Source organism: Adiantum capillus-veneris, chromosome 7 (assembly GCF_014529385.1).
Source record: "Adiantum capillus-veneris isolate H3 chromosome 7, ASM1452938v2, whole genome shotgun sequence".
NCBI lineage: Eukaryota > Viridiplantae > Streptophyta > Polypodiopsida > Polypodiales > Pteridaceae > Adiantum > Adiantum capillus-veneris.
In genome coordinates this window covers 48,378,029-48,404,831 of record NC_140937.1, presented here as the reverse complement: position 1 = coordinate 48,404,831, position 26,803 = coordinate 48,378,029, and the positions used below count along the sequence as shown (strand labels likewise).

General features: G+C 43.4%; 1 protein-coding gene across 1 annotated transcript in view; it reads left to right on the top strand.

Moving 5' to 3' along the window:
- MSH6 (MUTS homolog 6) overlaps window positions 1–26,803 on the top strand; it is a 57,563-nt gene that overhangs the window by 19,820 nt on the left and 10,940 nt on the right. The window contains exons 2-14 of the mRNA XM_086515901.1: window positions 6,281–6,359; window positions 6,445–6,547; window positions 6,619–6,672; window positions 6,759–6,833; window positions 7,458–7,526; window positions 7,596–7,679; window positions 7,757–7,945; window positions 8,039–8,619; window positions 9,105–9,234; window positions 9,770–9,861; window positions 9,951–10,129; window positions 10,206–10,408; window positions 23,143–23,244. Coding sequence (XP_086372027.1) covers window positions 6,281–6,359; window positions 6,445–6,547; window positions 6,619–6,672; window positions 6,759–6,833; window positions 7,458–7,526; window positions 7,596–7,679; window positions 7,757–7,945; window positions 8,039–8,619; window positions 9,105–9,234; window positions 9,770–9,861; window positions 9,951–10,129; window positions 10,206–10,408; window positions 23,143–23,244 — 1,940 coding nt within the window. The remainder of the gene's footprint in view (window positions 1–6,280; window positions 6,360–6,444; window positions 6,548–6,618; window positions 6,673–6,758; window positions 6,834–7,457; window positions 7,527–7,595; window positions 7,680–7,756; window positions 7,946–8,038; window positions 8,620–9,104; window positions 9,235–9,769; window positions 9,862–9,950; window positions 10,130–10,205; window positions 10,409–23,142; window positions 23,245–26,803) is intronic.

Here is a 26,803-nt window from a genome sequence, read left to right as displayed (position 1 = left end):
GGTTTTGGGCCTCTATCTAGAGTTGTGAGATACCAAGATCAGAGATGTCCTGGCCTCTATCTAATGGAGATTTAGTGATCTTGAACAGGGTTACTGAGAAAGAGAGAGGCTCACACACCGGGAGAGACAACCAGAGACAGATCACAATGTTCTTTCATCCAAAGATTGAGCAGAGACGAGATCAGCCAAAGAGGAGGGATATAGGGCACATTAGTAGCAGAGGTATACTAAGTGATCGAGTAGCAGTGTTGGGGATGTTGGGTTAAAGGCCTAAATAATCCCTTTTTGTACATTTTTATACTTTGTCCAGGTTCAATAACCTGGACACATTTTTTAAAGGTCACTTATAATAAAAGTGGGAAAACCCAAAACTCACTTATTGAATTTTCCCCAAAAACGTGAGCTCTCTCTCTCTCTCTCCCTCTTCGTTCTGCTAGCTCTTCCTCTCCTACTGGCTTTCGCCACCCCTCTCTGCACACACTGCACATCTTCGCGTGCTCTATCACTTGCACACACCGCCGCGCGCTCAACAACTGGTATCAGAGCCAGATTAGGGTTTCAGAAGCTTTGCGTAGGTGGCTGGACAGCAGGCGAAAGGCTTCTCTCACGTCAAATTTCCGCTTTCATCGCGAAGCCCCTAGCTTCCGGTGTCACCTAGGGTGATTAGGGTTTCCAAAACAGCCTAAAACAGGCTGAAATTAGGTTAAAACAGGTAAAAACCAAAAAATTACAGGTCAAAACAGAAAAACGCAGGTGTTCTAAATCGATTCCCGTGAATGTCCCTTGCTTTTCCTACTCAAAACAGGTCCATTTGATGCAAATTGATGCGCCAAAACAGTAAATTTGCAAAAAATTCAGAATTTGACTGTTTTTATGTACACAAATTGAGGTTTATGTACGCCTTTTGTGGGTTTATGCAAGTATGCATTGGGGATACTTGTTAATTGCTGGAATTTTCAGCACATTGTATGCAATGTGCGGTACATTGTGATCATTGAAAATTTTCAGATTTTGTGTAGACACTTTCTGTTGCATTTTTATCCGTGCAAATGGCCTCTACTTCCTCGTCGTATGATGCCAAGAGCTTGATGGAAATCAAGCGATTTGACGGTACAGGTTTCGACCTATGGCAGGACAGGATGCAGGGGATTTTGTTCCTCAAGGATTGTGAGGACGCCCTCTTGGCTGTAAAGCCTGAGGATATGCCGGATGAGGATTGGGCCAAGCTCAACAAGAGGGCAAAGGCCTACATCAAAATGGTGTGACCGATGACATTCTGGTGGACATAAAGGGCTTGGACAGTGCACATGCAATTTGGCATAAGTTGAAGGCCACTTATGAGAATGCCACCCCTGTGAATCAGGTGTATTTGATACGCAAATTGGTGAACATGATGCTTGACGAAGCCAAGTCGGCTTCTGAGCACTTAAGTGCTTTCACCAGTGTTATGAGTCAGCTACAGGATACTGGGCTTCAACCTTTTGATGACAAGTTGAAAGCCATATTTTTGTTGATGACTTTGCCAGACTCTTGGGAAACGCTTGTGGTTTCTTTGAGTAATAGCCCCAACCTCACATATGATGGAGTGCGAGGCTCCATCTTAAATGAGGAAATTAGACGCAAGTCTAGTAGTGGGGAAGGTGGCAGTTTTGCTTACAATGCGAGAGGCAGAAGTCAGAAGCAAAATACAGGTACCAAGACTCAAAACAAGAGCAAAAGCAAGTCTAGGGATAAGGATGTGACTTGTTACCAGTGTGGCAGAAAAGGCCATAAGAAGCTAGATTGCATGTATTTCAAGAAAGAGCAGGAAAGAAAGAAGGAATCACAAGAGAAGAAGAAGACAGAGGATAAGAAAGGGGAAAAATCAGTAGGTACCTCCTCCAAGGATTCGGAGACTGTCAATGTATCCTCTAGTGTGGTTATCACAGAGTTATCCGACAGTGAGGAGATCTTGGTTGTAGCTTCATGCCCCTCAGATTTTGTTGTAGCAAATGCAGAAGACATGCTTATCTCACGTAGAGATGTCATTGATGCATTGCTAAGTGCAAATGATGGCCTTACACAGTCTTGGATAGTAGATTCGGGTGCCTCATTTCATGTGACTGCATCTGTGGAGTGTTTTGCTTCTTATCATGCAGGCAAGTATGACAAGGTTTACCTTGGGGATAACCATGCTTGTGACATTGAAGGAATGGGCACTGTGCGCTTGGCATTAAACAATGGCCAAGAGTTTATGCTTAAAGATGTAAGGTATGTACCAGGCATCAAGAAGAGTCTATTGTCTGTTGGCCAGATGGATGCACAGTGTTATACAGCCATTTTTGCTGGGGGTTCATGGAAGTTGCTTAAGGGATCAATGCTCATTGTCAAGGGATGCAAGAGTGGTACATTGTACTATTTACATTGCAAAGCTTTGCCTGGCAAGTTTCTTGTAGTGGCCGAAGTTGCTTCTCATTTGGAGTTGTGGAACAAAAGACTTGGCCATATGAGCTAGAAGGGACTTGATGTGCTCTCCTCTTTGAAGAGGGTTGATGTAAAGGGCAATAAGTTAGATTTTTGTAATGACTGTTTGTATGGTAAACAAAAGAAGTCTTCTTATTATTCTGGTGTCTTGCGCAAAGCTAATGCTCTTGATTTAATTCACTCCGATGTATGTTCAATGCCTGTTAAGTCTTTTGGTGGTGCATTATACTTTGTTACATTCATTGATGATTGCACTAGGAAAGGCTCGGCATATTTGTTAAAGAATAAGAGTGAGACATTTAATGCATTTAAGAGGTTTCATGCTTTTGTGACCACGCAAAAGGGTAGTAAGCTTAAATGTCTGAGATCTGACAATGGGGGGGAGTACACGTCTGCTGAATTTCAGCGTTATTGCGAAGAATATGGGATTAAAAGGGAGTTGACAGCCCCTTATAATCCATCTTCTAATGGTGTGGCTGAGAGGTATAACCATACTTTATGTGAGAGAGTGCGTTGCATGTTGTCTACGGCTAATCTCCCTCATGGGTTTTGGGGAGAGGCTTTGAAAACTGCAGTTCATGTATGCAATCGCTCTCCTAACAGTATGCTGAAAAATGACATTCCAGAGGAGGTTTGGTCTGGCAAACCTGCCTCTTATGATCATTTGAGAGTGTTTGGCTGCGAGGCTTTTGTCCATGTTCGTAATGACTTGAGGACAAAGCTAGATGCCAAGTCCATCCAAGGACTCTTCCTAGGTTATGGGGAAGAGGGTGAAATGGGCTACAGGATATGGTTGCCTTAGTTTAAGAGGGTTGTACGTAGTCGAGATGTAGTGTTCAATGAGGGTAAATTGCTGAAAAATGCTACATCTTATGAAATTGACAAGAAATCGGTCAAATTTCAGTCTCTTTTGCCACCTATTGATGTTGAAAAAGAGCCTCAGGATGCATTACCGCAAGCTAAAATTGATAATCAGCCGGTTAACCTTGAGCCAGAAGAAGTAGGACATGATTTAGATGCTCCAAATGAGGATGGACAGCCACCTGTCATGGCTGAAAATGATTTTCAGCAGCATGAGCATGCTGAAAAGGAGTTGCCTCCTGATGTAGAACCTGTGCCTGATAATGTAAATCATTGGGTACGCAGGTCTACTCGTGTCAGAAGGTTGATACAATGCTTTGAGCCCTCTTTGCATCATGTTATGTTGACAGATGAGGGAGAGCCTCTTACGTATAAAGAGGCAAAGACATGTGAGTCAAGCAGTAAGTGGGAGCTTGCAATGCAAGAGGAAATGAAATCCTTGTATGCAAATGATACTTGGGATCTTGTGCCATTGCCTAAAGGGAGAAAGGCTCTTCCTAACAAATGGGTTTTACAAGGTCAAATGTGTTGATGGAAAGCCCAAGTATAAAGCAAGGTTAGTTGCCAAAGGGTATGCACAGAAAGAGGGGATTGACTTTCAAGAGATCTTTTCTCCTGTTGTAAAGCTTACGACACTGCGTGTCCTTTTTGCTCTCGTTGCAGTGCTTGACTTAGAATTGAATCAAATGGATGTAAAAACAGCTTTTCTTCATGGTGACATTTGATGAAGATATCTACATGAAGCAACCTGAGGGTTTTGTAGTTCCTGATAGAAAGGAACTTGTATGCAAACTAAGAAGGGCACTGTATGGTTTGAGGCAGTCATCACGTCAGTGGTACAAAAAGTTTGATACTTTTATGCTGTCTCAAGGTTTTAAACGGAGTCATTCAGACCATTGTTTGTATACAAAGAAGGATAATGATGGAAGTCCTATAATCCTTGTGCTATATGTAGATGATATGTTGATTGCTGGGAAGCATAAGTCTACCATTGATGCTCTTAAACGTCAGCTGAATTCAGCTTTTGCAATGAAGGATTTAGGTGATGCTGAGCACATCTTGGGCATGAGAATCAAGAGAGAGAAAGCTGAAATTGCTCTTCTTATCTCAAGAAAAGTACATTGCTAAAGTACTTGACAGGTTTAACATGGCTGAAGCTAAGTCACTTGGAGTACCTTTACCCTCCACACACAAAACTTAGCAAAGCCGATTGCCCAAAGGATGACGTGGCAGTGAATGCTATGAAGGGAATCCCTTATGCATCAGCTTGTGGTTCTCTTATGTATGCTATGGTTGCCACTCGTCTTGACATTGCCCATGCGGTGGGAGCTGTTAGTAGATACATGTCCAATCCCGGCAAAGCACATTGGGAAGCTGTGAAATGCATTCTGAGATACTTGTCAGGTACACAATCTAGGTGTATATGCTATGGCAAAAGTGACATGAAGTTGCAAGGCTATTGTGATGCAGATATGGCAGGTGACTTGGATACAAGGAAGTCCACTAGTGGCTATGTGTTTGCTATTGCTGGTGGTGCTGTCTCTTGGTGTTCACAACTGCAAAAAATTGTGGCATTGAGTACTACTGAGGCTGAATATATTTCAGCCACTGAGGCTTCTAAAGAGGCCATATGGTTGGGCAGACTTGTCAAAGAGCTTGGTATGCCTGCTAGTACTCCTATCTTGGGATGTGATAGCCAAAGTGCTGTCTATTTGGCCAAGAATGCCATGTTTCATGCACGGACAAAGCACATTGATGTGCGATACCACTTCATACGACAGGTATTGGAGGATGGTCTAGTCACCTTGACTAAGATTCACACAGAGGATAACCTTGCAGATGTTCTCACCAAGAGTCTTGCTAAGGCTCAACATGAGCATTGCATACAGCTGGTGGGAATTGGTTAACTTAAAGGCGTCATTTATGCCTTTAAGTGGGAGGTTGTTGGGTTAAAGGCATAAATAACCCCTTTTTGTACATTTTTATACTTTGTCCAGGTTCATATTGAACCTGGACACATTTTTTAAAGGTCACTTATAATAAAAGTGAGAAAACCCAAAACTCACTTATTGAGTTTTCCCCAAAAACGTGAGCTCTCTCTCTCTCCCTCTTCATTTTGCTAGCGCTTCCTCTCCTGCTGGCTTTCGCCACCCCTCTCTCCACACACACTGCACATCTTCGCGTGCTCTATCACTTGCACACACCGCCGCGCGCTCAACAGGGGAGATCTAGGAGGCCCAAGATTAGGGGATGCTCCCATCGATGGAGGAGGTTGTAGGAGAGGATATCAAGTTCGGTTTCAGTTGCTTGCAATTTTCTCACGCGTGTTGTTGTAGATCTTCGGCTTGGAGTGTCCAAGTCTATTACTTTATGCTTTGCCTCGTTTAGGTTGGTACGTAGCAGTTTCTCATTTTAGTCTTTAGCTTACATTAGGATCTAAGAATCTTCTTTTTTGTCTTTTTGTTTGTGTTGTCATGGGGAGTCTGAATTCTAGGATGAAGTCTTTGTGTTGTCTTATCCTTGTTGTGATTGTTTAAATTAGAGTACTTGTTTCAAAGTTTAAGTCAAGTAAGCTTCTCTCAGTATTTGCCTAAGCGTTTTCTAGAGGTATTTTCAAGCAAAGAATGGTTATTTTTATCTATTTTTTAGCTTACAAACAAATAAGGTGATTTAGTTTTTCTTCTTTATCCGTTTTCTTGTGTGCCTTGCTATTGTGTTTCTGTGAGTGTTTTAGACACTCTTGTATTTGTAAGTTCAAATTTTTCTAGACTTGCGAAGGTATATTCAGTTAGGATTGTTTTTGACAATTCTACCTTGTTCTGGTCTCATGGGCCATTTTGGCCTTTAAGAGACGTCAATATATCTTTCTTCCTTTCTTGCTTGAGAGATTTTCAGGAGAGACTTATAAGAAAGCTGCAATTCATTCTGATAACAATACTTTCTGTTTGGGCTACAGCTGTTTGTGTGCATCTCACCGGAGAAGTGGCGGAAAGATTTGGGCAAAGAGCTGCAGAAAAGCTTTACTTTCTAGACAAGTAAGATGGTTAAATCAGAAAATGCCATGTCAATATTATTCTTTAGGTGTGCCTTATGTTCAGATTTTTTTCCTTGAGTTATTAGGGACCGCAAAGATGCATCTGGCAATCGGCCTGATGCTCCAAATTATAATCCTTGCACGCTTCTTTTGCCACCAGAGTTCAAAAAGGGACTCCCAGCAGGCCAGGTGCTTGATCTCTCTGGAAAGTCAAATGAGTCTCCCGTTTCTTTTTCTAATGATTTGTAATCATTTAACAGCGTCAATGGTGGGAACTCAAGTCAAAGCACATGGACAAAGTTATGCTGTTCAAGGTTCTAAACAAAGAATACCAGATTAAATGATTTTGTCGAGAGAGCATATTGCCGTTTCAGCATAAGCTGTGTGTGTTTTCTAACAGATGGGCAAGTTCTATGAGATGTTTGAGATGGATGCTCATGTTGGAGCTCAATGTCTTGATTTGCAATATATGAAGGTAAAAGAGAAGACTGCATTCCACAATTCACTCAAGCATTGGATTTGTAATCTTTTGTTTTCCAGCTATGGTGTTTCTTTTTTGTCATCCTACTTGATTTTGGGTTTTAACAAGGCATCCATTGCAGCTCTGCATGAGTCGTTTGCTTTTGCATGATAATTTATCACAAAAAATATGTAGGCTCAATTTTATTACACTTTAGATGTAAGCATTCGAATGCTACATGATACATTCAAGGTGTTTGGCGGAGTGTAGAGGCAGGGCACAATTTTGGGATTCTGGATGAAGAATAAAGTAGCAACTTCACTGTTGAATCTATCATTGTTTTAGTGCAAAAGTTTAAAGTGTCCATTCAAGCGCAGGTGATATTATTTAGTGGGTTATATAATCATAAACCCCAGTATCACAGCTTCAGAATAATTTCTTGGAAAGAAAGGGTGTTGAGTTCCATTCCCATGAGACAAGAATAGAGATTTGTAATGTTGCATGGTTTGCTTTGGAGAGGGGAAATGTTAAAGTGGGTGCTATCTTTATAAAAATATCTGTTGAAATTGTTTCAACAATGGGATTTTGTAGAATTAGGTGAAAAAGTCACAGATTTTTTGTGCCATTGGTATGTTGCAGGGCAATCAACCACACTGTGGGTTTCCAGAGAAGAACTTTGAAGAGAATGCTGGCAAACTTGCCAGGATGGTATGATATAGGAACTGCACTTTGCTTGATGTTTGTGAATTCTAGCTAAAAGGTGTTTATTTTTGGCAGGGTTATCGAGTTCTGGTCGTGGAGCAGGTAGAGACGCCTGGGCAGTTGGAGCAGCGCAACCTGAATTCTGGCACAAAAGATAAGGCAAGTCCCTGTTCAGGACTTCCAAGCACCATTTTTATTGGTCATCTATGTAATGACTTATGTCGGTTTTTCTTTAGGTTGTCAAGCGTGAAGTTTGTGGAATTATTACTAAAGGTACCATCATGGAAGCAGAAATGCTTTCATGCTCTCCAGATGCGGCATACCTCATGACAATAGTTGAGTTACGAAAGGCGGAGAATTCAGATAGTTGTACCATAGGATTGTGTGTTTTAGATGCCGCAACGAGCCGCTTTATGTTGGGACAAGTAAGTGGTTTTAAATTTTGTGTGATATTATCTACTGCACTATGGCATGCGGATCGGCACCTATTCTCCCAATGATTTGGTACAAATGAACAGTGCTCAGATGACTTATCAAGGTCTCGGCTAAGGTCCCTTCTTTCGGAACTGAGGCCAGTCGAGCTTGTCAAGCCAGTTGGTTTGCTCAGTGAAGCAACAGAGAAGGCCTTGAGAGAGGAGACAAGGAATCCTTTGGTGACAAGTTTGACTCCTGGGTCAGAGTTTTGGGATGCGGACAGAACTATACAAGAGTTAGCTCTGTTTTTTGGGGGCAAAGCAGAAAAATGCGCAATACGTGATGATGAAGCAAGTTTTGAAGATGGGCTCCTAGCTCTTCCAGAGTTTTTACAGATTCTTGCCCATTCTGGCAATAAGGCAAAAGCTTCACTTTCTGCCCTAGGAGGCTGCATCTCTTATCTTAGACGAGCGTTGCTGGACCGCCGCTTGTTAAGCTCTGGCAGATTTGAGTTTCTTCCTGGTTCAGATTTTTATCTGGAGTCACCATTAAAAAATAACGCGAGCTTGAAAATTCTTCCAATGAACATCTTTGTGGACGACCAGGAGCCTTACATGGTGCTTGATAGCTCAGCTCTGGAAAACCTTGAGATTTTGGAGAGTAGCCATGATGGTAGCCCCAGGGGGTATGCATTACTTTTGATATATGCTGTTTAGAAAAGTGTCTTTTGTGAAGTATCTCTGTTTCTTTAACATTTTCTGTTTTTCATTTTGTAACTTCAATTATGTATTTTCTATGTATAAAGCATGCACTCTCGCTTTTTAACTGCAAACAGGTAACTTTTTTTCAATAGTTATATGTTACTGTGTACTTTCTTGTAGTGATAAAAAAGTACACACTTTCATTGGTCTGTTGCATGGATGTGCTGGATTGAAAATTTGTCTTGCTTAGAAATTTTTTGATGTCCTTGTATCTAATTATCAGTCTTTTTTATAAATGCAAAGACAGGCCTCTTCTTTGTTTTAAATTTTTAATGCCTGCCATGAATTTTTGATGGGATGGGTTGCTTTGGAGAGGTTTCTGATTGCTTTTCAAATTGTGGATCTTTTCAATCCAATGCGATATGGTGTTTTCTGGTATGTTTGATTTGGGAGTGTGTGTGACCTGCAGGTCCCTTTTCGCCCAGTTAGATCATTGCGTAACAGCCTTTGGACGTCGTCTTCTAAGGCAATGGATTGTTCGGCCTTTATTACGGCTTGATGCCATTGTAGACCGACAGAATGCTGTTGAAGACCTAAAGGTATGCTGTTTAGGAATCGGCACACAGAGTTGGTGACGGAAACAGACATGACCGATTTTCCAAACTCACCTATTTTCTCTTTACTTTATGCTAACACGGGCTTGAGGACATGCCACATGGCATGTGAAGCTGAGGCTCCTAACAATGTTTTTGTAGTTGATGTTAGTTTCGAGAAATACGCTTGTTTACAAGAAGGCCATACTTGCAGTTTTTATGTCGCATTCAGTTTGTACATATCCATACTTGCAGTTTTATGTCACATTCAGTTTGTACATATGTTAATTGTCTTGGCTGCTTGTCGCTCAATCAAGTACAGAGGCTATCAGCAAAGAGTTTCTTGCTTGGTAATGCAAACACACTAGCCCTGCTTGCCAATATTGTCATAGTTCCAAGTAAAGAAACAGAGCAATGCTCTCATCTATCTACAATTTCTTAGCAGTTCTCATGTTTTACATTGATTGTATGCAACCTTTCAATGAAGTGAAATTAAGTTGAGATTTCCACATTCTCATGACGGATTTATCTACTTTTAAAGGATATAGCAGCTGAAGCAGCAGCCAAATTTAGGAAAGATCTTGCAAACCTTCCTGATATGGAGCGATTAGTTGTCAGGCTGAAGGCATGCAAGTAAAGCATTAGTGGTTTTGTGAACAGTGATTGATCTTTATACTGATGAGATTTTTTATCTGAATATTTACCGAACGATCTTTTTGCAGCGAGAAGACAGGCAGGAATGCAAATGCAGTTGTGCTGTATGAAGATGCAGCCAAAAAATTGTTAAAAGAATTCCTAAGTGCCTTGCGTGGATTTCAGACTATGAACGAAGTTTTGGCATTTTTTGCAAGAGTTTCTGGCAAGTTCCGATCAAAGAGATTGCAGTCCTTGTTTGGTCAGAGTAAGGCAAATGAACTAATTCTCGATGTCTATGCTGTTTGTGTTCTTATTCTCTAACAAGAATGGCATGATGGCAGGAAAAGGTGTGCAGGATCTGCCTTCGGCTCTTAAGTACTTTGAAGATGCTTTTGATTGGCTTGATGCTGAAAAAAATGGACATATCACTCCACATCATGGTGTAGATGAAGAATTTGACTTGATATCTGAAAATGTTGCAAGGATTGAAGCAGAAATGGAAACATATTTAGAGGAGCAAAAGAATTACTTTAATAATCAATCTGTAAGTGTCCCCCCCCCCCCCCCCCCCCCCCCCCCCCCCCGGTCCTTTCCTCCCTCCAATTTTAAAATAAAGAGACTTATACACATGCGTGCATGCACACAAGTGAAGATACAGACTTATGCGCGTGTGCACACACTCTCTCTATTGGACCATTGGCTACAATCATGAGATATCAGGATGAGAGATGCCTTCGGTTGTTTTGCTAGGCTGCGCAGACATAGGGAGAGTCTCTTGAGGAGATTAGACAGTGGAAGACATTCACAAAGGGAGATCATTGACTTCTTTAGAGCAGAGACTTGGCAGTTAGATGAGCAAGCTTCGTAGCAGACTTCAGAGTCCACCTATACCAGAGGTATGTTGACTGACAAAGCCATTGAGCTTGGGAGAGCTAGACGCCCACGTCTATGAGGGCCACCACGACATCGACGGAGGCTCCATTAGAGGATCAGGACTATTCTAGCACGACATGGGAAACGTCTTGTACTAATATTTAGAGAGGTGGACATTGACGATGCTTTTTAGCGACCGATGCAGTACATCCTTGGACAGCAGCAGATGCCGGACATCCCCCAGACATTGTATTAGATCCACCAAGATTGTATGAGTTTGGTCTCATAGGTCATTTTGGCCTTTTGAAGACGTTTAATATAACATTTCATTTTATAACGTGTACAAACAGACAGTGCACAAAGGATCCAGGGAAACCTCTAGAGGAGCTCACTTATATATTGACAGACACTGTAGGTTGCAGCAACAGAGGCATACCTACACATTGAGCCTCGGCAGCGACGTTGTTTTGGGAGCATACCCCAGAATAGCTGGTATGATGATGAGTGCAGAGAGACGAGAGCCCCACTTCAGAGGGAGGTACTTCTAGGAGTCATCACTCAAAGGCAGTCATGGATTGCTTCTCGGCGTTGGGTGCGACGGAAGAAGAGGGTGTTTCTAGCTTGATTAGAGCAGGATTTATACCAGCTGTTTTTGAGCCAGGTCTCAAGCGAGACGTGGCAACCCTTCCATGGACATTCTCTCGCACGAGTCATCACTTCTACGGAGGTATGGGGTCAATATGCATCATCTCTCTACACAATCTCGAGGCAGCTACCTCTTCCGAATCCGCGAGAGCCATGCCCACACACAAGTGCTTCTTTACCGCCAAAATGGTAAAGAAGGCCATTGACAGGATGAGGACCTAGAGAGCATATGATCACAATGGCCTAGTAGCAAATCATTTTATACATGCAAGAGATCTGAATCCAGAGCTTTTAGTAGTGTTCAACCGTGCCATGTGCGAGGGCCTGCCTGATGCTTGGAGTTTGTCTACTATCGTATCTTTCTTCAAGTCAGGGGACCCTATGGAGCCTGGGAACTACCGCACTATCATGATTGGACACGCATTGGCATGGTTGTATGCATCCATCCTTGAGCAGCAGTTGAGTAGATGGGTAGAGAGAGAGAGGGTGTAGGGCAGCAAGACAGGCGGGTTTCAGGAGAGGTTTCTCTACTCTTGATCATATTTTGACGCTTAGAGCCGTTATTGAGGAGGGGAGATCACATGGGAGACGACTCTATTGTTGCTTTGTGGATTTTGGCAAAGCCTTCAATACTGTGCCCAAAGCTAGATTGATGCGTAAACTGCAGGAGATGGGGGTACCCACAGAGTTGATCTGGGGGATCATGGCTCTATACACATCAATAGTGGGTCATGTACGCACTCTAGAGGGGGTTTCTGATTTGGTTCACTCCACTATCGGGGCGAAATAGGGCTGCCCGCTATCTCCTACACTATTTGGCATGTATGTGGATGAGGTTTCTGACTACATTGAGAGGGATGGTGATAGAGGAGCTCAATTGGCAAGGACATGGATCCCACTATTGTTATATGCTGATGATATTGTGTTGATTTTTGACTCCTCGAAGGGGGTGTAGCGTCACTTAGATGCTTTGTACAGACTTGCTCATGATAGTAGATTGTCCGTTACGTTGGGGAAAACCAAGGTTATGGTGTTTAACACCACACCACAGTGGGTCAGGAGGTCAACACCTTCATTTACATATGGCCAGGAGACGGTGGAGTATACAGATGCATATACCTATCTTGGGGTAGTCTTCAGTAGTGGGACCGGTGTTTTCATGGAGGAGAGCAGCAGAGACTAGACTGATTAGAGCTTATGCCGCTTTGGGAGGATTGGAGAGGATGTGCTCGCAGGTTCAGTTTCAAGAACCTCGAACAAAGCTCTTGCTTTTTGACACTCTAGTGGCTTCAAATATGCTTGACGGGGTTTGTTGCTAAATTGGCTTTATCTTACAGAAAAATAATTCTGAATGAATTATTGGATTTATAAGTGAGAGGGTTTTCTCGCTTGGAACACCAAGGAAAAATAATTCTAAATGAATTATTGGAATTTTAAGTGAGAGGGTTTTTCTCACTGGAGACATCCGAGTACAGAGTATTCCTAGTGCGTCGTTCAAAGTAATGACGGGAGCACTGAGAACGGGAATATCTGTAAGGCCACCAGAAACGGGTACTTCTGATGCGTCACAACAGATGGGTGATAGGGAGCATCAATAAGAACATCGTGAAGGGGATTGTACCGTAAGTTCGGTAGGAAAGGACTAGGTGCTGGGTATTCTTGATGCGTCACAAGGTTGGTGACGGGTGCATCAGAAAGGGGATATCCATAGTCGAGAGGAAATCCGAACTGGAAAGAGGAATACGCGTAAAGACGCAAGCACAAGAATAAAGATGGGTTCTCAGAAGCTTTTCTTAAAAAGCGAAAAATTTTAACGAGTTTTCCGGGAAGAGCAAACGCTTTCACGCGAGGAATCTATGTCTGCATTGCATTTGTGCATGTGGTTGCATCCAGGGACGCCTGGGAAGTGTTGTGAAAAGTATTGTTTTAAACTTATAAGGTTTTATTGAGTTTTTGGGCAGGTTCAGACCAATTTTAAAATATGCCGGCCGTCCACTTAATAAGTGGGCAGCCGGTTAGAAAATAAAGCAACAAAACCAGCCAGCAAATTCTCTCTCCCTATTTTGGGTAGAACAGGAAAAAAAAAAAAAAACTAAGAGATGCTTAGTAAGCGGGACTAGATGTACACATCATTGAAGGCCGAAATGCAGACGATTGTGAGGGCAAAAGTGAATGTAATGGAATGTATGATGCAAAAAAGATAAGAGGATGCACTTGCTGCATTTGAATCCTAGAAATAAAAAATGGAAGAACGCATGAATGAAAAGGATGCATTGATCGAAGCACTTAAGGAAGACCTCGCAGCTTGCAAAAATATCCTTGCAAAGGAGGGAGAAAATCAGTCCTCAATGATAAAGGAGCTTGAAAGCATTAAGGAGCAGGTGAAAACTCTACGAGAAGAGGAAGAGCAGAAGGCACGAACAACCTCTTCATATGGGCGGAGCACCTATTCAAAACACAAGAGAAGGTTGATAAAGCTGAAAAGTGAGTCGAGGACGCAAAGAAAGGAAAAGATAAGATGCCTGAAGCCACGACATCCACTATCATCAATATGACAATTGAGGAGGAGCAAAAGGGAAAGACTAGAGCCCTTCATGTGCGTGTTACAGGTCTCAAAGACACTGGAAAAGTAGAAGAAGAGGCCCCAGAGCTCTTGAAGCGCACGGGTATTTCTGAATCCACACACACAGGTGCTTGCAAGAAGGGAAGTGATGAGAAGGAAGGCCCAAGGAAAGAGCACTCATTATACGTTTCCCTACGCTAGAAGCTAGGAAGGAATTCTTGAAGAAGAGACAACACTTGAGCAAAGTGGGGCATTTTTGGGTGATGACCTCACTCTGACACAGGTAGCTCACATGCAAGAGCTGATGCTAGAGATCAAGGCGGCGAGGGAGAAAGGGAAAATTGATTTCTACAGGGGAGGGAGAGTAGTGGTGTTGGAAAAACGCACCGCATGATAGTGCAAGACCTATGGGACCAACCTTAAAATGGCAGCATGGAACTGTAACGGATTAATGAAGCTAGATGTAGGCGCATTTGAGGATAGTGTTAAGGGAAGATACATTATTTTACGCATCAAGCTCCTGGCGGCACATTACCTATAGTGATGGGATACCATTGGGAGACGAGATCAACGCATAGAGGACGGGGGTCACAAGGTGTGGCAGTCCTATTCAGGGAGGAGCTTCAACCCCTCATTCGTATTGTTCAAAGAGATGAGCAGGCCAGATATATGTGGGTCAGAGTGAGAGTGGAGGCAGGGAGGTGACTCTATATTGCAATATGCTATTTTGCCCCCAGCACAACTCATTATGCATCGCCCAGGGGGCAGTCACCCTACATGATATTGCACGAGGACATATGGGAGTTCTCTAGGAATGGAGATGCCATTCTTCTAGGAGACTTTAATGCCAGGATGGGCCAGTCTCAAACAATTTTCTACGATACCTCAGAAGAAATGTTGAGAGAATTGGATGTTAGTAATATGGGATTGGCCAAGTGTTTGCAAGATGAAGAGCACACTGGATATGGGGGATATTTGACAGATTTGGGTACTGCACATGGCCTGAACATCTTGAATGGCCTCCAAAGATTTCCAGTGTTGAGTGGGTTCACTTGTTTTCCTCATAGACATGGGGCTAGCGTAGTGGATTATGTTTTGGCTCAACCCAGTTCATACCCTCTATTCAAGACTTTACAGTTGGGCCCAAGCCTATTGGGGTAGCAATATATCATGCCCTCCTCATGTTTATCGTCTCATTCCAATTCAACAAAGCTAGACCGGCACAAGCATCTTCGCATACCCGATACACTTTTACTTCGGAGATTGATTTTGTCTACATAAATGGTATCTACAGACGCTTATGTACATAGGATCCACGGAGACCTCTAGGGGAGTTCACATATATATCGACAGAGACACTACAGGATGCAGCAGTAGAAGCATACCCACACATTGAGCCTGGGCAGGGACGACCTTTTGGGAGCATACCCCAGAATAGTTGGTATGATGAGGAGTGTAGAGAGACTATAGCCTGACTTCAAAGGGAGGTACTTCTAGGGGTCATTACTCACAAGCAGTCACGGATTGCTTCTCGGCGTTTGGTACGACGGAAGAAGAGAGCGTTTCTAGCTCAACTAGAGCAGGATTTTTATCAGTTGTTTTTTGAGCCAGGATTCAAGCGAGGCATGGCGACTCTTCCATGGACACTCTCCCCCACCCGTCATCACTTCTACGGAGGTACGGGGTCAGTATGCATCATCTCTCTACACAGTCTCGAGGCAGCCACCTCTTCCAGATCCGCTAGAGCCATGCCCGCACACGTGCTTTCTTTATCGCCGAGATAGTAAAGAAAGCCATTGACAGGATGAAGACTAGGAGAGCATATAATCACGATGGCCTGGTAGCAAAGCATTTTATACTTGCCAAAGATCTGCTTGCAGAGCTTCTAACAGTGATGCTCAACCGTGCCATGTGTGAGGGCCTACATGATACTTGGAGTTTGTCCACTATCGTACCTATCTTCAACTCAGGGGACCCTATGGAGCCTGGGAATTACTGCACTATCATGATTGGACACACATTGGCATGGTTGTATGCATCCATCCTTGAGCAGCAGTTGAGTAGATGGGTAGAGAGAGAGGGTATACAGATAGCAGGACAGACGGGTTCAAGAGAGGTTTCTCTACTCTTCATCATATTCTGACACTCAGAGCCATTATTGAGAAGGGGAGATCACGCGGAAGACGGCTCTATTGTTGCTTTGTGGATTTTCGTAGAGCCTTCGATACAGTGCCCAAAGCTAGATTGATGGGCAGACTGCAGGAGATGGGGGTACCCAAAGAGTTGATATGGGGGATCATGGCTCTATACAAGTCAGTAGTGGGGCATGTATGCACTCCAAAGGGGATTTCTGATTTGGTTCACTCCACTATTGGGGTGAAATAGGGTTGCCCGCTATCTCCTACACTATTTGGCATGTATGTGAATGAGATTGTTGACTACATTGAGAGGGATGGTGAAAGAGGAGCACAGTTGGCAGAGACATGGATCCCACTATTGTTATATGCTGATGATATCGTGTTGATTTCTGACTCAGAGGGAATGCAACGTCATTTAGATGTTTTGTACACATTTGCCCACGATAGTGGATTGTCTGTTAACCTGGGGAAAACCAAGGTTATGGTGTTTAAGTTTTAACACCAAGGTCAGCACCCACTTTTACATATGGCAAGGAGACGGTGGAGTATACAGATGCATACATGTATCTTGGGGTAGTCTTTAGTGGACCGGTGTTTTCATTGAGGAGAGCAATAGAGACTAGATTGACGAGAGCTTATGCAGCCTTGGGAGGATTGGAGAAGGTGTGTTCGTTGGTTCAGTTTCAGGAACCTCGAACAAAGCTGTGGCTTTTTGACACTCTAGTGGCTTCAATTATGCTTTATGGGGCTCAGATGTGGGGACCCTCAATAGACACATGGTAGATCTGGTAGCGCTGATGGATGGATATCTATGGAGAGGCCTCTAGTCTCTATGATCTCTCGGCTGATTCGGGCTAAGGCCTTAGTGCCACATGAGATTATTCGAGCTGAGCTAGCTGCCCCCCCTCTCGTAGTTGAGGCCCTTACTAGATCAGTTTCCTTCATGCATCATTTATGGGACCTCTCCAGAGACAGATATGCTCGGCTAGCCCTTGAGTCATCCCGACAGCTAGCGCTACAGGGGGACACAACATGCTGGTATGGGCAGATGACATCATGGTTTCAGTCACATGGATTCAACATGGATAGACTGCCCCCATTCCAATACTCCTTGGATGCACCCTCCCTTTCTCTTACACGGATAGAGATCACTAGACTTATACGTCAGGATTTGATTCAGCTAGATACGAGAAACACATTGATACACCCGGTACAAGAGTTGGGCACGAAGATGGCTTTCTATAGAGAGCATCTTCTCCAACTAACAGAAGATGGTTATGTGATCAGACCGGTCTATATGGACACTCATTTATCCGATGGGATACGATGTGCTATTGATCAGATGCACACATCATCGCATCAACTAGAGATTGAGACTAGCAGATTTAAGAGAGTACCAGCAAAAGTGAGGATATGCCAATTGTGTCATATAGAGCCAAGAGACAGAGTTACATCACATTTGTCATTGTCCGGTATACTATGAGATACGAGGCCGTTGTCATTGTCTTTTTAGAGAGGGCTTTGGACTGCTGGCTATAGACATGAGATATCAAGATCAGAGATGCCTCGGGTTGTTTTTGCTAGAGCTGCACAGACACAGGGAAAGTCTCTCGAGGAGACCAGGCAGTGGGAGACATTTACAGAGGAGATCATTGACTTCTTTAGAGTAGGGACTCGGCAGCCAAATGAACATGCACAACAGACTTTAGAGCCCACTTATACCAAAGGTATATTAGTGGACAGAGCCACTGAGCTCGGGAGAGCTAGGCGCCCACGTCTACGAGGGCGACCACGACATCGACGGAGGCTTCACCAGAGGATCAAGACTATTCTAGCACGGTATGGGAGACGCCCAGTATGACTATTTACAAAGGTGGACATTGACGAAGCTTTTCAGCGACCGATGCAATACTTTCTCGGACAACGCCCAATGTCGGGCATCCTCGGGCATTGACGATGATGATGATGATTGTAGTTTGATGATGGTTTTAGTTTTTTAGTTTTAGTCTTTAGTCTTTCGCTTTACTTCATTTTATTTTTGTACCCAGACATTAGATTAGATCCACAAGGATTGTATCAGCTACATTGAGAGAGATAGTGATAGAGATGCCCAGTTGGCAGGGACATGGATTCCACTATTGTTATATGTTGATGATATTGTGTTGATTTCTGACTCTCCAGAGGGAATGCAACGTCATTTGGATGCATTGCACATGTTTGCTCATGAGAGTGGTTTGTTTGTCAACCTTGGCAAAACCAAGGTTATGGTGTTTATCACCAACCCACAATGGATTAGAAGAGCAGCACCGGCATTCACATACGGTCATGAGTCAGTGGAGTATACAAATGCTTACACTTATCTGGGGGTGATCTTTACTGGGCCTATATTTTCATTGAGGAGAGCAGTAGAGACTAGATTGACTAGAGCCTATGTAGCATTGGGTGGATTGGAGTTGGTGTGTTTTTAGATCGAGTTTTAGGAGCCTCAGACTGGTTTTTTGACACTCTAGTGGCTTCTGCATTGTTATACGGAGTTCAGATATGGGGGCCTTCCGTGGACCACCACGGGAGGAAAGGTCGCATTGATGGATGGGGAGGTATGGAGAAGTTCTGGTCTCTATGATTGCACGGCTTATTAGAGCCAAGGCTTCAGTACCACATGACATTATTCGAGCAGAGCTAGCTGCCCCCCACCATAGCGGTTGAGGCGCTTATCAGATCAATCTCCTTTATACACCGTTTGTGGGACCTTCCCAGAGACAGATATGCCCGCTTAGTACTTGAGTCCTCTCGACAGTAAGCTTTGCAGGGAGACACGACATGCTGGTACGGAGAGATGACATCATGGATTGAGCTACATGGATTCAACATGGACAGACTATCCCCCTTCCAGTACTCATTGGATGCCCCCTCTATGATCTTACACAGTCCGAGATCACCAGGCTCATTCGCCAGGACATGACTCAGCTGGATACCAAGAGGACTTGGATTCAACCGACACAAGAGTTGGGCACGAAGATGGCTTTGTATAGGGAGCATCTTCTCCAGCTCACTGAGGATTGTTTTGTGGTGAGGCCCAAATACATGGACACCCACTTATCTTACGGGATTCGGTGTGCTATTGGCCAAATACGCACATCTTCACACTAGCTTCGGGTGAAGACTAGCAGATACATCGGAGTGTCAACAGAGACCAGGACATGTCCCCTATGTCATATGGAGGCTGAGAGAGAGCTGCATTATGTATGCCATTCCCCAGTTTACTATGAGATAGGAGGTCGCTTCCATTGCTTGTTCAGAGTGTTTTGGGCCGCTTTCTAGAGTCATGGGGTATGAGGACCAGAGATGTTTGGGATTGGTCTTGTTGGAGCTACAAAGACACAGAGAGAGCTTGTTGAGAGGAGAGGCTAGCCAGTCTCACAGATGGATCACAGACTTCTTCTGTAGTGCGGATATTGTGCAGCCGGAGGGGCAGCTCCCACATTAGAGCTCATACTCTCCTCACACCAGAGGCACGTTGATCGATTGAGTTACTGAGCTCGGGAGATCTAGGCGCCCGCAACTGAAGAGGACTACACAACATCGCCAGAGACTACATCAGCGTATTCGGGTCACCTTGGCCCGATATGCACGACGCCCGGTCAGACTACTTACCATGGAAGAGATTGATGAGATCCGCCAGCGACGACCGATGATGGACTTCGTGTGATCCTGATGAGGATTGTATATCATGCTCTGTCACAAATTGTTGACGTGTCAAAGCCCTGAAGAATGGAGTCAACTTACAGATGCCGGCCGAGGGGCCTAAACCCTAAGAAGAGCCCAACTTATGGGGACCCCGCCCGATGGGGCCCCAAGTGACATAAAGGATTAAAATAAAGCAGGACCACACACACAAGGAAGGAATTGCGTGGAACTGATGACGTGGTAGATTTTCGAAGATTACGTTGATTGATGACGTGGCAGGTTGTACGGATTTTCGCGTTTTGCGTTGATTGCTGACGTGGTAGCTGTACAGATTTTCGTAAATTACGTTGACAGCTTTTTGGCATTGCTTTTGGACCAGAAGCTTTTGAGTTTTGAAGGCTTTTCACTGTAATTGCTTTTTAGGCCAAGGGCCTTTAAATATGAGGCTAGGGCTCATTCTTTGGCATGCTTCTTGGAGAAGGTGCAGAGTCTGGAGTACTGGCTTGTACTGTGTTGATGCAATATAAAGAAATACCGAAAGGGGCGCCAAGGTTTTGGGCCAATACTCTTTGGGGTGGAATTCCGCCGCTCTGTGTCGCGTGTCGTCTCTCTCTTTCATTTCAGTTGTTATTGAAGTGCTAAAAGTCTGTTCAGCCTTTTCTTTTCTATTGGCATGTGGTGCCCGTCTTGTGACAGTGGTATCAGAGCATCAGGCGTGTGCTTTTCTGAAAGCATACCGGTCCTTCCAAAGAGCAGACAGAGCAAGATCGCACTTCCAAAGCTTATTGGAAATTTTAGCTTCGTGCTCCGACCCCGGACTTATTATCCACTCCCACCCTTCATCGCGCATCGAGCGCGCTCCCGTCTTCACTGCTCATGTCTTACAGGGCATAAGCCATAAAGATCACTTGCAAGAGAAGGATCCAAGATTTCTCTTGAGTCATTGTTTTTCTCAAAAGCAGTGCCATGTAGATGTTGATGTGTATAGCTACCAAGCAGCACACTTCCAAGGACTCGGCAAGCTTTCAAGAGAATTTTACCCGAAGTTATATGGTTTCTGACATCTTCCTTTGGAGTGCAACTTCTGGCAGAGTGGGTATCTTGAAATGCTTGCCATGGAAACCCTAGCAGATTATAACTTGAAATTTCTCCACATCTCTCAGTAGGTGTCTCTTTTCGAGCTAAAGACCTTGGAGGTCCGATGTGATTGCTATTTCTTGGGACTACCATCGCCGCCATAGGAACACTGTCTGTCCAAGAGCTGATGGACCATGCTGTGGTTGTCTACGACCTTATGGAAGGAACCTAACCCTAATTTTGATGCGGGTTTCAGAATGGAAAGTCAGTCGACTTTTCGAGCTCGGCTAATGTCGAGATTGCTTTTTAAGTTTGAAATCTGTTTGAGAACTTGTTTGGTGATACTGTTTGAAATTTGTTTGAAATGGATGGTATCTGTTTTGAACCTGTCTTGGTGCCAATTTGAATTGTTTGACTCTGGTTTTAATACTGGTTTCAATGATTGGTGATTTTTACTCCCGGGTGGAGGGTGAGAAATGATGTTTGATAATGCTTGTTCATACTCATGGCCCGGACCCTTGTGGTTTTTTGCGGGGGGAGTATTGAATGATTGAAAAATGTTGTTACTCATGGCGCGGACCTGCATGGTGATTTACGGGAGGAGTACTAAGAAGTCTGAGTAATGGTTGCTCTCAGCACCTACAAACGATGCAGGTTGCGGTTTGGGGGGCGTTTGGTTGTAAAAGGCCTCTATATCTCATGGCCCGGACCTTTTTAGGTTATTTGCGGGAGGAGTGATGAGGGAGTCGTTGAACAGCTCATGGCCCGGACCTAGATGGTTATTTGCGGGGGGAGTGTTCATCGGCAGCTTTATGTTTCTATGTCTTGTAACATGCATATGTGAGCATTTGTGTTGCATTGTGATTTGCCAACCACTGAATATTCCTAATTGGATGAGATTGCCTGGGTATGTAATTTTAGTGTATCAAGACGGGTACCCGTGGAAGATCAGTGCGGTCTGGGTGTGATGGCTAATTTTACTACGTTGGAATATCAAGAGTTCCGATCTGGACGAAAGGAGAAGCTAACTCGATCAAAAGAGCCGAAAGGAGAAGCTAACTCCTTAACAAAAAGAGCAAATTGAATGTCCCTCGAAATGACCCTTGGAAATCTTTTGAGCTAACTCGAGTTGTTTTGCAGATATGTTGTAATCGCGGACGATTACTCTCTTTCAAGAAGGGGAGATGTCACAAATTGCTGACGTGTCAAAGCCCTGAAGAATGGAGCCAACTTACAGATGCCGGCCGAGGGGCCTAAAAACCCTAAGAAGAACAAGTAACAGAAGAAGTCCTACCAGCTTATGGGGACCCCGTTCGATGGGGCCCCAAGTGACATAAAGGATTAAAATAAAGCATGACCACACACACACACACACAAGGAAGGAACTGCGTGGAACTGATGACGTGGCAGATTTTCGAAGATTACGTTGACGGATGACGTGGCAGCTGTACGGATTTCCGTAAATTACCTTTTGGCATTGCTTTTGGACCAGAAGCTTTTGAGGTTTGAAGGCTTTTCACTATAATTACTTTTTAGGCCAAGGGCCTTTAAATATGAGGCTAGGGCTCATTCTTTGGCATGCTTCCTGGAGAAGGTGAATGCTGCGCAAATAAAGAGAAGTTACTTGCTTCTTTAGCCATCTTAGAGTCATGTAATGTTGCTGTTACCTGATAATAATTGAGTCTGCTCACATTTTTGCCTTTTTCCTTCATTGTAGAAGAGGAGGGGTATTATCTTTACTACGTGCTACTTTGAAGATGGTTGTCTTTGTCCTTTCCGTCTTAGCTTGTTTTTCGCACATGCTGTACACATTACCTTGAATTGACAAAAAGCAAGGGTTCTCCTCTATCAAGCTTGATAGCGTCTGCCTCCTTTTGTTACTCATTCCTACAGACGGAACCTTCCTTGGCCTCATGTTTTGTCTCCCTCTTTAAACATGCTTTGGTCTATGGATTTTCACTGTAAAATGCTCGGGGTTGAGTGATCTGGTTTGTAACAATTTTTTTTTGATGTTTATGTGAGTAAAATTGGCAGGACCATGCAAATGCTGTAATTTCTATGGGCATCTGTTATTGATACATGCCAATATGGAATGGGGTATTAGGATGACAAATTTACTAGCCCCATTGCTCGTGCATTGTTCAACACTCTTTTATGGACTTGTGCTGATTGTACTGGGCTATATTTTAATCTATGACAAGTCATGCATGCATCATATGTGCCATTGACATGAACGAGTATAGCTTGAATGCCAATTATTGTGGACGAGTGTTCAAGGTTTTCCTTTTTTTGCAGATTGCTTTTGTTACTGTAGGGAAAGACCGTTATCAGCTTGAGATCCCAGACTCTTTGCAAGCAAAAGTTCCACACGATTTTAACGTTGAGTCACAGAAGAAGGTAAGGCTTGTACTTCACCTGGTACTCAACATCTGTTTTTTAACAACTAGAATGCGTAGGCAATATGTTTTATTGGGCAACCGTTTTACCAGGAGTATCTCTGGCAGACCCCTTCATATTCTTGGTTTGTAGTTAACACACCTGCAACATATAGATTTCTTGTGTAGTTGCTTTAGTAAATGCTTACCACTAGTTGAGGAAAATGTTATCAAAGGAAAATATCATCAGCTCTCCGATCAACTTTTTGTACTTGATAAACCTTTTAACACTTAAAATTCCTCACGCACCTAGTGAGAGAAAAATCACAATGAAAGTGCTTGCCTTCAGTACATTGTAGTCAATGAGCCAAGAGGAGTGCATCCCATCATCAAACACAGATACCGGAATGGTCACTATAGGAGCTGTCTCAAGTTTGGTGCTCTTCACTACGAAATCTCTAATCTTATCATATTCACTTCATGGACAACTTGCAAATCTAGGCATTTAAGCAAATCACCTTCCTCTGATAGATCTCTTTCATGCTTAGCTTCAAGTACGGCATTGTTTATCAGTCAACGCTACATGAGTTAAAATTTGGACACTCCTTCACGTGCCCTGAGGTTTGACTGTAACAACATCTACCATCCTAGGTGTAGTGTGCTACTGCATCTATGGTGAGCTCAACTCTTAATATAGCTTGTGATATTTTCAATCCGGATTAAGCCTAGTGTAATAGTGGTGTGGAAAAAATTTGAAGACCATCATGCATCAAATTCTGCTAGTAGTATTACAACAACAATTGTAAGGTCAGTTTTTTTTAGAAATGTGTCAGAAACCTCGTACAAGTCTGTGTTAAAACTCAATTTCCCATGATGTATATTATAGAGTGCAAATCCAAGGCCTCCATTCCTATCAAAGAGCCTTTGGTTAACCATTCTTTCCTAAGTTATGTGTGCAGTGGATGATTTTTAGTTTAAGCTTTTTAAGTGATTCGTTGTCACGTGCACATGGGCTCAATGTGCCACGTGGACATGCTATCATTACCCAGAGCCAATAATTATACTAGGAAAGCCTAGGGGATATGCTTCTGGTGCCCGTGTAAACCTGTTCAATGGCAGGACTTGCATGTCCAGGCAGGTCTATTAGTTTAGCACTTAGAAGGCTTGCTTTTTTTTTCTTTCTTTTTCCCCCCCATAACTCATTGTACAAGGCGCAGTCTGGCAATAGGCTGCGTTAATAAGTAGTTTAGACTAGTAGTTAAGTGTGTTTGTGGTCACACACCAATAGGAATTGCGGAGTATGATGTGTGCAAGCATGTGCTTGTCTCGCTTGGTGCAATTTTGCAAGTACTTTTGGTGAATTTTCTAGCTAGAGATGACTTGGCACATTTTTCAAATGGGAAGTGCCTAAAATTTAAGATGAACACACAATGGCTGAACAGAAGTAAGACTCAATTAATAAAAAGCTGATAAGAAGACCTCACGGTGATTTGCTAAGTAGCAGTAGAACAACAAGAGTCTAGGGTGTCCTCTCTCCTCCTCCACTTCAGCGTTTTTGGAGAAGCCTGGTGTCTCCACTTAGCAGACCATATGGTTGAAACCGGCCAGTAGCCTCACTAAAGGGAAGTAACTTTCAGCCGATCTTTACGTTGATTAACTTTACCTGCACTTTACAGGACAAAACAATTGCACGGATAAACCTATGATTGGAATTCAACACTTCAACACAATCCACGACTTAGTAGCTAGAGCGCTCCCAAGTAGAAGACACCCTGTAGGCCCCAAAGACTAGTGCCCCTTTCGGCATTTCTTTATTCTTATTGCAAGTAAACGACCCGAACACTTTCATTTAACTCCCACCAAGCTGTCCAAACTTGTCAAGGGTTGTAATTGCAGGTTTTCGACCCAATTTCGCCAGAACCTTTGTAGGTCAAAAGTACACATGTAGGACACTTTCCCTTGCATTTTGGAAGCTTTCTGGTGAGGTGTACGTCAATTTCAGAATGCTGCAATTTCCTGTTTTGGTCACTGTTAGGTGCTCAAAACCCTGTAGAAGCACCCTAAGGATTTCGCAAGGCTCCCTTGGCGTTATCTTGCAGTTTAGGTTCGAAACCCTAAACTTGCAAATAAACACAGCAGGCTGTAATTTTCTGTCTTGGAGTGTTTTGAGCGGAGCAAACATGTCTATGCGTGTCTCTAGAGCTCCTGCACGCAATAAGACAATTCTCCTTTGAATCGGACGAGTTTTCATGCGAGAAAACTCACCGTTTTTGCAATCCTTTACGATGGAACTAAGCGTACTTGTGGGGGACTAGCAATTACCTAGTCTGGTTCCTATTCACAAGGTTCTTGCCTTGGCAAACATGCATAAAACCCCAATAACTGTACATGGTCATCTGAGAAGCCCAACTAGGGGGGCATTACCATATGTGCAAAGGGGAGAGAGAGATGCACAATAGCATATCATCGCGCTACATGAGACAAGGGAGAAGGCAAGCTTTCCATTAAAGCTATGATCATCTGCACCCACTACTCACACACACATTGTAGTTCATAGTGAGCTCCAAAAATCAGCCCCCACTCAAAATTGGGCACCCCCTCTTGGGATGAGCTTTTGGAGTGTGTGTATTGGGATGCAGGTTGCTCTCCTATTGCAATGTGTCCACTTTACTCCTTTTGGTTTAATTTCCTAGTACCCACCAACTTAAAGTCCTACCGAGGGGCCTAAACGATTTTAACTGAGCCTAGCCACCCTTTTACTACTGAGATTTCAGTTTTGATCCGCCCAACCATCTCGTGGCGACCAACCCTTCATTGCAACAGGTGAAACTCTCGGCCATTGCCGTTTCACACTGGCCACACAATGTCCAACCATTTGTGGCTTCAAAAAGAGGGTCCCAAAAAGTAGTCAAAAATCAAGGGAATGAAACCAACAAATAAAGTTAGTGATTGTCACAACCTCATGACCTATTCCCCTTGTGAAATCGCAAACGTCCTCAATTGCATGCAAGATATACATGCCATAGATGATTTAGTGTGATTAGCACCCTTTTATCATCACATGTATCCGCAAGAAAGGTCATGAAACATAGATACAAATGACTTAATGAAACTTTTATACTTTTGTCATTTTGTCTATCGTAGAAGTGAGCGCTATACGTTTAACACTTGTTAAGCAATGTAACTTCTATTGCACATAATCCGTATGTACATGGGAAGTGCGCTCCAGCATCACCCCACTTTTGAGCACGTGCCAAGCCCTTTAACCTTGCTCTACTGAAGTGATTTGAGTTGGAGAATACGTGGGTTGTAAACCAAAAGCTTCAAGAGAAAGCTGCAATACATTTGGTGACTCTAGTAGTTCACTTTCTTCCATCCACTTTGGATCCATAGGTGGATAGTTTTTGAACTTCACCAAATAACGTCTTGCAACTTTTCCTTTAATTTTTCTTTCTGTATGTGCCAAAATCTACTCAGGTACCAAGATCTCATCAAGTTTCTCAACTTCAGGTTGATCTTCATCTGGCATATCTTCCGGCAGATCACCCACGAAAGGTCTTAGAAAACTCACATGAAACGCA